This window comes from Marmota monax, unplaced genomic scaffold (assembly GCF_021218885.2).
Source record: "Marmota monax isolate L192 unplaced genomic scaffold, Marmota_monax_Labrador192_F-V1.1 WCK01_AAM20220418_F8-fsc00049, whole genome shotgun sequence".
NCBI classification, from domain to species: Eukaryota; Metazoa; Chordata; class Mammalia; order Rodentia; family Sciuridae; genus Marmota; species Marmota monax.
Window position 1 is genome coordinate 2,408,693 of NW_026694221.1, and position 15,848 is coordinate 2,424,540.

The 15,848-nt window shown below is 30.5% G+C and overlaps 1 protein-coding gene across 1 annotated transcript in view; it reads left to right on the forward strand.

The window, feature by feature from the left end:
• Positions 1 to 13,183, forward strand: part of Klhl1 (kelch like family member 1) — a 404,701-nt gene extending 391,518 nt beyond the window's left edge. The window contains exons 10-11 of the mRNA XM_046466456.2: positions 7,868 to 8,039; positions 12,085 to 13,183. Of these exons, the coding sequence (XP_046322412.1) occupies positions 7,868 to 8,039; positions 12,085 to 12,144 (232 nt within the window). The 3' untranslated portion in view covers positions 12,145 to 13,183. The remainder of the gene's footprint in view (positions 1 to 7,867; positions 8,040 to 12,084) is intronic.
• The last annotated feature ends 2,665 nt before the right edge of the window (positions 13,184 to 15,848 follow it).

Genomic DNA, 15,848 nt, shown 5'->3' on the forward strand with positions numbered 1-15,848 from the left:
ATTGAACCAACTTCTGAGTCATAAAGTAAGCCTTAAAAAATCACAAAACTTGAAATTTCAAAGAGTGTATTCTCTGACCAATGTGAAATTTAATTAGAAATAAATAGCTAAAAGATAACTTTTAAAATGATAAACATTTGAATTTAAGGAATTCAATTTAAAACACCACATGGCCAAAATTAGAAAATGATTTGAACTGAACGATAATAAAAATGTGATATATCAAGCTTTTTTGAATGTAGCTAAAGAAATACTTAGAGTAGAACATTTTGTTAAGTGCCTTCATTTAACAAATAACAAATGCTGAAAAGCAACGTTTTATGTTTTATCTTAAGAATATATAAAAATTAGAGCAAATAACAATCAACAAAATTGAAGTGAAAAAAGAATTAGAAATTTATTAGTAAGATAGAAAATAAATATATGAAAGGATTAAAAATAAACTTTCACTTTTCAGAAAATATATGTAATACAGTTTATAAACTCCTTTCTAGAATAACAAGAAATAAAGAAAAGAGAGAAGAGAAAGAAATACTTACATCAAGAGAAAATGAACAAACAATACTATGTATTTTACAGACTCTAAAAATAAAATATTTGATATGTTTACATTATTATTTACAAATTAAGTTATGAGCAAAAGAAATACATTTGAAGAATTTTATGACTTAAAAAACCTTATACAAGAAAAATAAAACAGAAAGAAAAAATGTTGGTCACTCTCTAAATAAGTGCAAATATTGAAAAGAACTACCAAATCCTAAATCTTACCTATCTCCATCTATCTAATCTATCTATTCACACATCTATATAATGTGTGTGTATCTGCATATATAGAGAGACAGAGACACAGAGAAACAGAGAAAGAGAAATTCATACTCTCCAGCACACAAACACATATATAAAATAATAAAGCAGTTCAATTTCAATTTATTTCATAAATACAAGTTTGATTTTATATGAGAAATAGAAATATAAATAAATGAAACAGTATAATAATAAAACAAGCTAGCATCTGATTAAGTACAAAAATGATGTCAGCATCCATTCATAAAAAACTTATAAATAAATTAATTGTATTAATTTGATAACGAACATTTACAAAAATTAATATTCAAGTATTGAATTTAGATTTTAGGATTTTCATTTAGAAGAGAAAAAATGAGTGTTAATATTAATTTTATTCAACATTGTAGTAGAACAAATAGCCAGTATATAAAAGCCAAATATAAATACCCAATACATAAAAGCCAATATATAAATAGCCAAATATGAAAGGAAAAATAGCTATAGCATTTGAACAGAGATATAAAAATACATTGATAATCAAGATTACATGAAAGATACTGAATGCTAATCTAATCTCAAATTTGGAAATGTTAGATTTCACAAATAATATTTATTATATATTCAGTTATCTTATAAATTAATTATATTTCTATGTGAAAACAATAAACCATAACAAAATTATAGTATAAATGTTACCATTAAAATATTTTTTAAAATACCTAAGAATAAATCTCACAATAGGTATATATTTTTTCTAAACACAAAAATAAAACATTAGTGAGAAAAGTTTTAACATCATAAATGGAAGGAAATGTTCTGTTCATAGAATAGAGGACTGAATATTTTTAAAATGCAAATTATCCTCTAAATTGATTTATATTTTCAATGTAATCTTTATTAATTTGAAATAGTGTGGTCATAGGTGCATACATATCACAAATCTGATCATAAAACTTAAATAAAAATCAAAAGCACACCCCAAGTTCCAAAATTCTAATATTTTTAAAGTCAGAGTTTCCATTTTGATAATCTCATGAACTGTATATAAAAACTTACTACTAAGTTATTTTAAGTAAGATATTGTGGTATCACCACAGTATAAACAAATAGACAAATGAAACAGATTTGTATCCTCAAACAGAATCAACCAGAAATCTTGATTATGGGAAAGGAGAAGCTGAAGAGCAGTGAGGAGAACCCAATTATTATGACAAACAGGGCTGGGTCATTTGGATATTAAATATACAAAAATATTATTCTTAGCGCTTATCTCATAACACACCAAAAATTAGTTCAGAGTGCATTTTAGATTTAAATGTGAAAAATAAAGCAATAAAACATTTAGAATACAATAAAGAAAACTATAGTAAAAGTATTGGAATGTGAGATATTTGTGAACATAGACCTAGAAAGGGTTATCAATAAAGAAAGATATTACTGTTGAAATGTTTTAAAAAATACCATTAAGAGGATAAAAAGTAAGCCAGAGCATGAGAAAAATATTTGGAATACATACAATCAACAAATGCATTGATTCAACTATAAAAATAAACTATAAATAAAATACAAACTATTTTTAAAAGAACATTAAGGCATTAAAAAAAATAAATAGGCAGAACACATAAACAAGAGTGCTTCAAAACATGACACCCAAATAGGAAATTACTATTGCAAAGAATGATTGATGTTGTTAGTCCTAAAGGAAATGCAGACTAAAACTCCAACATCTCTCTACCACTTACCCACCAGAAAGGTTAAAATGAAAACAGCCTATAATACTAAAGCAGGTAGAGCAAGTGAAACTCATTACACCAATGAAGGGAGTGTAAGTCAACACAGCTTCTTTGTCAAATGAATTGACAGCACTTTCCACCTTTCAGTTTTTTTGACCAAAACATCTCATTCCTTAATATCCATTAGCAATGCACTTATATGAAAATACCTGAACAAGAATGTTTATAGAAACATTAATGCAGTAATAATGAAGTTTTTAACAAATAATTTTATTGTAATTATTTTGCATTACTATCCTATATTCTAATATTTCTAAAGTCAGTGTTTCCATTTTGATAATCTCATGAAAACTGATAGCAGATTGTTTTCTTTATAGGACAAAATAAAATTATTTATATTTAACCAGCACTAGAGCACTATCATCACTCTTACTTACTCAAGGCACAAATAATTTATTCAAATTAATTCAGAGGTAATTTGTGTAATCCATTTTCTTGAAATCTACAAACTACTCTTTCAGAGCAGTTTATTCATTCTCATAGCATTGGCTCTTCATTTTTGTCTTTTCTTGTTTCTTTGTGCACTTATTTGTTTGGCTCTTCTATTTATTTATTTATTTATTTTTAAACAGACAAACATACCTAGCTATAAAACACTTGTATATTGTTTCGCCTCTCGTCTATCTGAATGCTTCCTATAAAATTTGGGAAAATGAGCATTCTCAACTCTCTGATACCCAAGTAATGCTGTTCTGTTTAAAAATAAATTTCCTTTAAATATTTTAAGACCAAATTTTATCCTTAAAGTATGGAAATGACAATAGAGCTTGAAAAAAAATTAGTAATTCTGTAGGAACTGTAGTAGGGATTTTCAAAGAGAAACTAACTTTTTATGTGTGTGTGTGACTATCATATGCCGTTAGCAAGTTTTCATTTTATAGCCAATTTTAGCCACTCTATACTGGTACATCTCTTGCCTAAGGGCTATAAACTTTAATATATAGAGTATCTGATACAGAGGTTACTCTCCTACCAGGAAGGCCAAGGTAAGATGTGAGATGCAAGGAAAGCAGGCAGGGTAAATACAAAATCAGACCCTGCCACTGCTGTTTGTTTGTTTGTTTGTTTGGGCTTTTGTTTGTTTGTTTGTTTGTTTAATAAAGTGGCAACCAGGGGCCAAAAAAAATGCCTAAAATTACATTGTTTTCAAAAACAAGACATTAAAAGTACAAAATTCATTGTCAGTAATGGTTTGGAAAATGTTTATCCACCTTTAGATCCTTTCTTAAGCTAAAAACAGATAGTAATCTCATTTTGGGGAAAACTTTGTTATATCCCCAGGCTAAGAGGGGAATCTGAAGAGTTCCTGAATACAGAATAATCATCTTAGAATTATTAATGTGTAGAGAAAGATAATGACTACTGGGTAAATTTGAACTTGTGTGATCACTTCCTCAATATCTGTGATAGAGTATGTATTGGAGGAGGAAAAGGGGGCTCAGGTTTTGGATTGGTTTGATTTGATGTCACTGTATATATAAATTTAAATATTATCACCACTGCCATATATTCATGAAAAAGATTGCTGTTACATATTTGAAATATTATCTACATTTCAAAACAGGTACATCTAATTCAAAGATTTGTGGATTCTAGAAACATTACAACTTTAAAATCACATTCAAAAAATGTGTGAAATGTAGCCAGGACAGTGGCACATATCTGTAACTTGGGAAGCAAAGGCAGGAAGTTGTAAGTTCAAGGCCAGCTTCAGCAATTTAGTGAGACATTTGGCAAGAGCTCTGTCTCAAAATAAAAAGAACTGGAGATACTGCTTAGTGGTAAAGCTCCCCAGGTTCAATACCCTGTACACACACACACACACACACACACACACACACGAAAAGTGAAATGTCAAACTTAAAAAAGATCTGCATTTATAAATGTAATTTAATATTTCTAAATGTGTCCCTAAATGTTGGACATATTAGTATTTTATTAATTCTTCTTCAAATATGAGAGTTTCAAAGTTGTTTACTGTATACATTTAACTTGAAGTACTAAACCTTTTGAAATTTATGACTGCTTAACACACCAGTGTTAGCCATTTTCTCAGTTCCCCACATGACTTCTTTTTATTCTTTGATAAAATGATGAAGTCTGATTTGCAGACAATATTTGAAAAAAATATAACTCTGTGGAGTTGAATAATGATTAAATAAAGTCTAAAATATGAACACAGAAAAAGCTATTCTTGTGAAGTTAGTATAACAAATGCCCCTCTGAATTTAAGATAGCTGCAATGCTATTATCTCACCAATAATAATTCAATGATTTTTTATTAAATTATAATACCCGTGTTATATTAAAATTTCCAAATGTCTCAGTCTTGTAAGTTTTTGGTCAATTTGAATTAGTATCCAACTAAAGCCAACTTATGTTAGTTTATTATATGTCTGACTCACATTCAATTTAAAACAATTACTTCTGCATGTTTATTTATTCATTTTTTTCTTTTTTCTTTAGTCTTTGATTTGTGGAAAAAATCAGTAAATATTCTTGTTAAATGGGACACATTCTAGATTGTACTTTTTGTGTACTTATAGTAATTTTTTGTATTTCTTATCCCTCTCAGCTTTTATATTTGTATATTTCAAAATATTTGTGGAAAAGGTTTAAAAATTCAAAAGAAATTCTGATAGAGTGTGTATCTGTGGCTGCATGTGTCTATATGTGCCTGCTTATTTTTGTAATTTTGCACTTATTAATCTGAGCATGTAAAATCAAATATTTATATGCTAGGCAGCTTATTCTTCAAGGTGATCCAGGTTTCGCAGGTGTTCAACCAGTATCTCATTTCACACATGTCATCATTACAGTACACAAACCCTTCAACCACAATGTAAAAATGCATGTGATATCTTGAGTAATATGATTATTGTCTGTAACATAAATTGGAGATCTTTTTTAACAACTTGACTTATTTTCAATAAACTGTAGGTATTTTGGGTTGTTTGTTCTTGTATTTTAGGTATGTGTTGATTTAAAGTTTCAATTGGTGAAAGAATTGGAGCAAGAAAACAAGCTAAAAATATGTTTGCTGAGTTTGAAAGGAAATATTTTCTTCTAGTCTTATTTTTATACCTTCCCTTTTGGATTCTTACTAGTTTTTGTTTTTGTGTTTGAACCAGCAACTGTGAAAAGCAAAGGAATAGTTCTAGCTTCATTCTTAGCTGAATTAAAGCACATTAATTAAAATAGTCTCCAGGATTTTGCCACTCAAAGTATTATATATAGATATACATATTTTGAAACTGAAATTCATTTTTTGTTCATTTAAATAATTTGGACTCCCTAACTTCAATTTCTTTTTTTTTTGATTCATCAATTAAATTTTACTTTATAATAATTTCAATTCAAATCCCAACTAGGAAGTGGAGTGATTATAAGTTTGTTTACCAAAATTAGTATATACCTTTAAAGGATTTGGAAAGGAATCATTTCTTTTTTAAAAAATTTGTTCTTTTTAGTTATACATGAGAGTAGAGTGAATTTTGACATATTTTTACAAACATGGAGTATACCTTATTCTAATTAGGATCCCAATCTTGTGGACATACATGATGTTGAGATTCACTGTGGTATATAATTATATATACACAGGAAATTTTTGTCAAAATCATTTCACTGTCTTTCTATTCTTATCTTCCCTCCCTTCCCTTCATTACCCTTTGTCTAATCCATTGAATTTCTATTCCTCCTCCTTCTCCCCAACCTTGTTTTGTGTTAGCATCCCCATGTCAGAGAGAACATTTGACCTTTGGGTTTGGGGGACTGGCTTATTTCACTTAGCATGATAGTCTTCAGATCCATCCATTTATCAGAAAATGTCATAAAGTCATTCTTCTTTATGGCTGAGTAATATTCCATTGTATATATACATTTTCTTTATTCATTCGTCTGTTGAAGCTCACCAAGGTTGGTTTCATAGTTTAGCTATTGTGAATTGAGCTGCTATAAACATTGATGTGACTACGTCACAACAGTATGCTGATTTTAACTCCTTTTTTATATAGTGAAGTGGTATAACTGGGTCAAATGATGTTTCCATTCCTAGTTTTTTAAGGAATCTCCATACTGTTTTCCAGAGTGGTTGCACCAATTTGCAGTCCCACTAGCAATATAAATGTTCCCCTTTTCCCATATCCTCACCAACATTTATTGTTACTTGTATTCTTGATAATTGTCATTCTGACTGAAGTGAGTTGACAACTCACTGTAATTTTAATTTGCATTTCTCTAATTGCTAGAGATGTTGAACATTTTTTTATATATTTGTTGACTGTTCATGTTTCTTCTTTTGAGAAGTGTCTGGTTAGTTCTTTTGCCTATTTATTGATTGGGTTATTTGTGTTTGTTTGGAGTTAAGCTTTATGAGTTCTTTGTATGTCCTGAAAATTAAGGCCTTATCGGAGATGCAGGTGCCAAAGATTTTCTCCCATTTTGTACTCTCTCTTCACACTCTTGATTTTTTTCTTTACTATGAAGAACCTTTTTAATTTGATACCATTCCATGTATTGATTTTTCTAACTTCAATTTCTTGACATACCAAACTCCCTCATGGTGAATACTAGTAATCTTTCTACATATCTTAGGAGTGGCAGTTCTGTTCAAGTTATAATTAATTCCTCAAGTTTCAAAGGCTCTATATTTTTCTATTAAATGAATTAAAAACATCTTGTCTAGGAAATCAGACAATCAATAAGCTGATCAAAACTTATCTCTTTAGATACACTGCTATCTCATACTTCTTTGAATTTAGCCACACTACAAAACTATTTCCTCAAAGCTAGACACACATATTTTTAAACTGTAGCTCTTTTGCACAAACTTCTCTTTCTTTTCTAGCAAATTTAGGCTAGACTTTTAGAATTCATGTAAAAGCATTTTCATCAGACAACTACACCATGATTCTCCCAGATTTTAGCCAATTCTTTGATTCATTACTATTACACTCTGCACATACCATTTTAAGGGCACTTGTTTTGCTGTGGAAAACATTTGTGTATCTAAATTTTCCTAGTAAAAAAGAAATCATGATATTTACCTTTGTTAAATGAATTAGTACTATGTAAGAGTATAGGTATGTTTTTTAAATACCTTAAAGTTTAGAAAGCTATACATTGTGGCTATCAATTCCAAACACCTGCTCAAATGGTTGAACTTTTAAGGAAAAAATGACTTAGGTTTTTTTCTCATGGCATGCATTTGAAAAATTACCATTCATCAAGTAAAAATTGAATGCAATTAGAATGGGTTATGTTCTATTGTCCTTGAATTTCAGGTATGATCCCAAAACAGACACTTGGACCATGGTGGCTCCTTTGAGTATGCCCCGTGATGCTGTTGGAGTGTGTCTCCTTGGTGACAGATTATATGCTGTTGGTGGCTATGATGGGCAGACATACCTCAACACCATGGAATCCTATGATCCACAAACTAATGAGTGGACACAGGTAAGACTGTCATCTACTAAAGTTACTTCAAGTATAAGAATTAACTTCATTTACTTCTTTTGGAGTAAAAAGATACAAATAGTGATTGATCTAGCCCAGTTGCCTTCAACCAACAATGATTTAGTCCTAGGTTAAGATTGAAATAAATATCATTAAATCACATTTTATGTATTTTTCTGTTGCATGTAATATTAAAATAAACTTGTATTGAAAAGGGACATGCCTGCTTCACTTGCATTTTCACTTTATAATAAGCCATACAAGGAACAGGAATTGAATTTGAGTTAGCTGAAGCAAAAAAGTAAAAGTGTCATATACTTCTTACAAAAATCCTAACACAAGTATATTTGGTTTTACACACAGTTAGAAAAAGGAAATTGGTGTCTGCAAAACTCGACCTTTTTGCCACTCATGTTTGCCTGTTTATTGAGTCCATTCTTACCTAAGAGAATTTTCCATTTGATGCTGTTGTAAGCTCCCACTCATAATCTTCATAACCACAAATGAAATAAAATAAATTGTTGTCCCAGTTGAATTAAAAAGAAAAACAATTCTAAATAGCTTTTCGTATATAAAGTACCCAGTCCTTGACAATGACTTTACCCAAAAGAGGTAGGGAATGATTGGCTTAAATGGGACATTAGCCCCTGAATATAGTTAGGGACTCAGGCTTATGCTTAAGTGTAGCAGCTCCCATTCTGAGTCCATAGTTATAGGATGCTGGTGTGTGTGTGTGTGTGTGTGTGTGTGTGTGTGTTAGGGAGGATGAAGGCAAGACAACCCAAGTAGACCTAAGTTTACAGAAAGCACCTGAAGCTTACAGCTTCTATGTCCTGAATACATTCTAAGACTTGTGTCCTTACAGTCAATTGCTCTTTCCTTTTTTCTTTCACAATTTCCTCAATATTTGTATCATTTAGCCTATTAGTCAGAAGTCTAAACATAAGATATATTCCAAATAAATACATAGCTTCTATCAATGAGTGCACTGATTTTCCAAAGTCTCACTTGGTTGAAGTTGATTGATGACCACATCTCATATGCATTAATGGATGGAAGTGCAGAATAAAATTTCTAATGTACAGGCTAAGGTACCTGAATTATGAATCTCCCTCCCCACTAAAAGAAACCTCTTAAATTCAATAAATATAGATATGTTTGGTTGAGCAAGGGAAAAAATGGAAAACTGGAGCAAAGAAGGTGAAATATCAGGAAAAATGAATTCTATGAGTTGCTACAATTCTTCAATTGTGAGAGAAACAATTTTTATCCAAAGGGTACCAAATATAAAATAAGTTACTAATGACTGCTTTTCACATTGTTATACTAAAAGTTTAGATATATTTTGAGTTTTTAACTTTGAGTCCTTAGTATTTCCAAAGAGTACTACAAGAATTAATGATATTGTATTTACTTAAAAAGTCCCAGTTCAATGGTATGTAATTGAAATGTATCACTTATACAAATGAGCATTAAAGGAAGTTTATGGATGTATAAATGATATATAATATTTTCATAATGTATATGTAGTATAGAGCCATTATGCTTATCATTCCTCTAAAATTGAAATCAAAATAATGCATGCGGTAATAAGTTTTAAAAGCCTCCTAAAGACTATTTCTCTCATCTGTATTTTGTTATACTGTTTTGTATCATATAATGTCTTACAAACAGCAAGGCATTATGTTTTAAAACTTTATTTTAGTATAATAAGCATTAATTTTAAAACTATTAAATTACTTTAAGATCTTACTTCCACATCTTTTCATTATTTATATTTTTAAGACACTTGAGGGGACTATCAACAGACCCAAACAAAAACCTTTTGAAAACTCTGAGGATTCCAGCCTATTGGAAATGTTTCTCATATATGACATTTAATTCCATAAATTTCACTCCACTTACCCCTTATGAAATCCATTAATTATCCCATATATCATTGCCCCCCCACAACAAGTGGTTGATCATTGGAATGAATAAGGCAAAATAGTAAAATATCCAAGGATGTGATTATTTGTAAAACTTTCCATGTTAGCTAGAATCAGAAATGATGAAAACAGATTAGGGAGTAATTCCCATACATAAGTCTTAGTGTGTTTTGTAGAGAACATATACACATATCTGTGTGTGCTTATGAATGTATTTTAAATAAATTTTACTGCCATTAAACATTAGGCTTATTTCTGCCATTTAGTTTGAAAAATACAATACATGCGCTTCAAGACTTATAAAGAACTTTATTCTATTTCTCATAGCCTGGGTAAAATCATCCATTCCTGTGTTCTCTTGCTATACTCTTCCAGTGTTCTCACACTGTATGCCTCTACCAGCTGAGTATAAGAAAACAAAACAATGTGTCTTGTAATAATCTGCCTCCAAATACTATCTTGATTGGTAAAATATAGGGAATGTGTGGATGTTTCTCATGCCAATTAATTGAGAACTGTCCATTCTACTCAGTTAACTTTGGCATGCATGTGTTCAGTTTATTTTCACACAACATATCATATAGGATTGAGAATGTGTTCCAGGGACGCCTTTTAAGATACCTGCCAATGTAGATATACATAAAAAGTGAAGCTACTCAATCTGTTTGCAGTGGAGTGCACAGTACTTCCCAGTATTAATGTATATCAGAGAGCCTTTGAGAAACTTTTCAAAAACTTTTACCCATTACTCATCCATTTCTATTTAATGGTAGGAATACTACATATATATTTGGTAAAAGCCCCTTAGATGACTCTGATGTGAAACAACACCTGAAAACAATTAGGTAACTACAGAAACACAAGGAAAAGCACATGCATTTTAGAGTTAGATGCATTTCAATTTCTTCACTTTGATGATGTGTGACTTACATTTTGTCTCTTGATGCTTGCCACTTAATGCTGTATTCACTCACTAGTCACATGGAGCACGTGGAGATGACTATACACAAGGTAACTGCAGATAATTGTGGTGACCTATAAAAATTATTCTTAGCACAAAATCACCTATGAATGACTTCACATGTCCTTTCCTCCTCTCAGTTTAACATCAATTCTAAAGGAAAATATGCTATTACATTAAATTAGCTTTTATAAACAATGCATTGAGTGAAAGGAATAAAAAAATTAATATTATTTGAGTTCTTTTAAACCTACAGTGAGATAATGGGTAACTAAATGCATTAGAAAGAACTGATAGATAATGCAGTTAATTTCCATATTTAGAAAATGAGAAAATGTTCTTTCTCAATCCAGCTCAATATTAGCTATTTTATTTCTTACTTTTTATTCACTTTCTTTATAGTATGAAACAATAGTATTTAATTTCTAGTCTACCCTGAATCTTTAGATCTTAGAAAACCATAATAAAAATTGATATCAAAAAGTCAAATTATTAAAATGTTGGTTTACATCTAAAGAATAAATCTTTTTAAAATTTTTAATATATGTCTAGCTATTTTTTTATTTAATATTATTTTTAAAATCCAGTTCTCATTTCAATGATTGTCATAACTTGAAAAAAAAATTTAATAAGCCACACAGCAATTGTAATTATGGCCTATTTATGAAAAAATATTAAAGTTACTCCATTGTATGTCTCTGTCTGGAATGAATGAATAACACATTTAATTCAATATAATATCTGGGGAAATAACTTCAAAATGATTGCAGTGAGTGTAAAATCTGTTTCTTCTCAAATATAGTCCAAGATATCACTATGAAATGTCATTGCAAAAGTATACATGCAAACTGCAGAGTAAATCTTTATTGAAAATTTTTCTATAGAAATTTCATTTTACTGAAGCTCTAGTTTATTATTTTTCTTAAAAATTCCATAAATGACTGAAGGTATTACCATTTTTAATATACAAATCACTGCCTTTTTAAAAATGCCATTGTCAGTGTTTCCATTTTAATGTACTACTTGTGGATGAAAGGAGAATATGCAAGCATATTTATAATTTTTATAATATTAACCTTTTAAATATATTATAATTTGCATATTTTACTCTGAGAGTAAAATTTGTCTGAAAGTTGTTTTTTATCTTTTTGGACAGATGGCATCCTTGAATATTGGGAGAGCAGGTGCCTGTGTGGTTGTCATCAAGCAACCTTGACTTATGTTTATTTTACTTGGAGGGATTTTATTTGCTGGAGTGGTTATTTTTATATTATATTGCAAGAATAAGAATGTCCTGAGATGAAAACATTTCAAGAACAAGGATTTCTGTAGATTTACCTACTGATGTCAAAGAGGTGAAGATCAAAGAGAATTATAGGGAAGAAGGAAACATCAAAGTGGTGCGTAGTTCTGGCCATATGTTAGTTCAGGAATGGTAATTGGTAATTTATTTTGTATTGTAGCATACAATAACTAGAGTTACCAAAGGCTTGTTTTTTCTTGAGCAGTTGAAAGGAGACTAATATGTGTGACATGAATAAATTACATGACAGCAAATCATTCTATTGTTTTACAATCTGTGGCAATATGGAACAGGTTGCCAAGAGTAGAAGATATGCTGTTTCATCTCACAGAATCTGATTGATTTACTGTTTTCCTAATCAGATGTGGTCATAACAGGAAGCAGAATAATGTTTTATTAAAACAACCTGCTCCTTCCTCATTTTCCTAAGCTACGAGGAAAATTAGAGAATAGATTCATGCTTATCTCTTGCATTCAGAAAACAAACTGTCCTGCTATTCAAAGCTGCATATTTCATCAGAGACAATGGTTGAAATGTATTGCAACCATATTAGCAATCTAAACTGGCAAAAGCAAGGAATTGTTTTCATTAGGCTTGCCACATTGCTTTGTGATTTGAACACACTGAGCCAAAGAATCAATACAATTATGGGCTTTTGCCTTATGTTGAGTTCAGTGTAAGCATGGAAGCTAATTATTCTGAATATTATATATATATACACTGCATGTAACGTCCTTTAGAAATTTTGTTCTTTAAAAAATATCTTAGAATTTTTCAAGAAAAAATATAATTCATTATGTTGGAGTGTTTATGATTATTGCTCTAAAGAAGACAGGCTTCAGATTCTCATTTCCCATTTTTCAAACTTGTTACATTACATTATTTTAAGCCAAATGTTTGTAATTGTTTAAATCATAAAATAAGAACATTGCATAATATCCTTAATAAATATACCCATGTAAATTTTAAATACAATTAATAAATAATAGAACATTTGCTTTTATCAGTGTATCTTTCTTCAATAGATTTTAATCTAGATCTAGGTTGAAACTGACAAGGTATACTACAGAGAAAAACAGTGTTATTGTCTTACTTTTCAAAATTAGAGAAACACAAATTGATTTACTCCTAAAGAAATACCATGCAGACACCATTTGTAGTTATTGTTGTCTTTTGTGGTCACTGACTTGAGACAGTATAAGTGCCTTGAAAATATTCATCATATAATAAATTAAGAATTGTTCAGAAGTTTTAAAATGCAAATAAATTCTTCTTTTTAAGTCAATGTAAACCACAAAATTAACTTATTGTTGGATGATGAAAAATGTTTGGAATCTAACAACTAAGGAAATATTATTGAGATATTTTTCCAAGAATATATTGAGAAACTATAAATTCCCCAAAATCTAGATATCAAAATTATTACTTACAATTCACTACAGAAAAATGATGTTGTTATAAATAAAGATGCTTAGAAGCTACTGATTGTTTTTAAATTCTGATTTAAAAAAAATATATAACTCTCATCAGTAGCAAAAAATCAACTCAAATGAATTAAAATCTTAAATGTAAGACCTAAACTAATAAACTCCTAGAAGAAAACAAAGGGGGACACATTTCAGGACATTGGAATGGGTTAGTTTCTTTTATTGGACAAGATTCCAAATGCACAGGAAACAAAAGCAAACATAAACAAGTAGGATTATATCAAACAAAAAATCTTCTACACAGCAAAGAGATCCCACCGACAAAATGAAGAAACAATCTTCCGAATGGGAGAAAGTTATGGTGTGGATATGTGGTGGTGCAGAAAACTCATGTGTGAGACAATGCAAGAATGTGCAGTGGTGAAATGATCAGATCATGAGATCCATAAACTTATCTGTGGATTAATTCACTTGAATGAATAACTGGATGGTAACTATAGGCAGGTAGATTGTGGCTGGAGGAAGCAGGGCACTAGGGTCATGACTTTGTGGTTTATATTTTGTTCCTGTTGAGTGGAGCATCCTCTGCTTCCTAGTTGTCATATCCTGAGCTGTTTTTCTCCACCACATCTTTCCATCATGATGTTCTGTCTCATCTCTGGCCCAGAGATATGGAGTTGGTCAACCATAGACTGAATCTATGAAATCATGAGCTGAAATAAACTTTTCCTCCTCTAAAGTGTTCATGTTGGATCTTTTGGTCACAGTGACACAATGCTGAGTAATACACCATCTAATAAGGAATTAATCTCCAGAATATATAGCAAAACAAAGAGCTCAATAGCACTAAGACAATCTAAGTAATAAATGGGCAATAGAGTTTATAAGCTATTTTGTAAGTAAAACAACAGGTATAAGGAAAAATATTCAGCATAACTAACCATTAAGAAGGGTGCAAATCAGAACCGCAATGAAATATTACCTCACTCTTGTAAGAAAAAAAAAAGTACTGGAGAGGGTATAGATTAAAAGAAAATATGGCATATTATTGCTTACAATGTAAATTAGTACACCACTATGGACATCATATTGAAGCTCCTCAAATAATTAAAAAAATAGAACTACCCTATGACACAGCAATAACTACTAGGCATACAGCTAAAAGACATGAAATCAACAGTAGAAGGATGACTGCACTCCCATGTTCACTGTAGCACTATTCATACTAATCAAGAAATGTAAACAAGGTAAGTGTTCATCAATTGATGAATGGATAAAGAAAATGTGGTGCACGTATAACATGGAACAGTATTTAGCCATGAAAGAAGGGAATCTTGTCATTTTCAACAACATAAATGAAACTAGAAATATGTTAAGTGAAGTAGGGCACAGAAAGATAGGTACTGAATAATTGTATTCATATGTGGAATGTTAAAAGGTGACCTCATAAATATTGGGAGTAGAATGGTGATTAACAGAGGTTGGAGAGGATACAGGGAACAGAGGGAAAGATTTATCAAAGCATGATAAGTTATGGTTAGATAAGAGCAAGTTCTGGTATGCAATTACACAGTAGCATGACTATAAATAACAATAATATACTGTATACTTCAATGTCGATATGATAATCTGAGTATTTTCTACTAAGCCAGATAGTAGATTCACAAAATTACAATTCAATGTATTATTCTCACTTTTGTTTTCTGAAATGTGGTTATTTCTTATTAAAATACATTTATTTTTAAAAAGGAAAGGATTTTGAATGTTTTCATCATAAATTGTGATAAATGTTTGAGAAGAGAGATAAATTCAAACTGATCTAAACATAATGCAATGTATAGAAAAGCATCATATGGGGGCCAGGCAGAGTGGCACACACCTATAATCTCAGTGGCTTGGGAGGGTGAGACAAGAGGATCAAGAATTCAAAGGGAACCTCAGCAATGGCGAGGCACCAAGGAACTCAGTGAGACCCTATCTGTAAATAAAATACAAAACAGGGCTGGAGGTATGGCTCAGTGGTGGAGAGCCCCTGAGTTCAATCCCCAATAGCCCCCCCAGAAAAAGCATCATATAGTAAACCATAAATATGTCTAAATGTGGTCTTTGTGTAAGTTGAAAGAAGAAAACAATTTAAAATAGTATTAACCAGAAAAAAATGAATATAAAAAGTATAACACAAAGTTTAT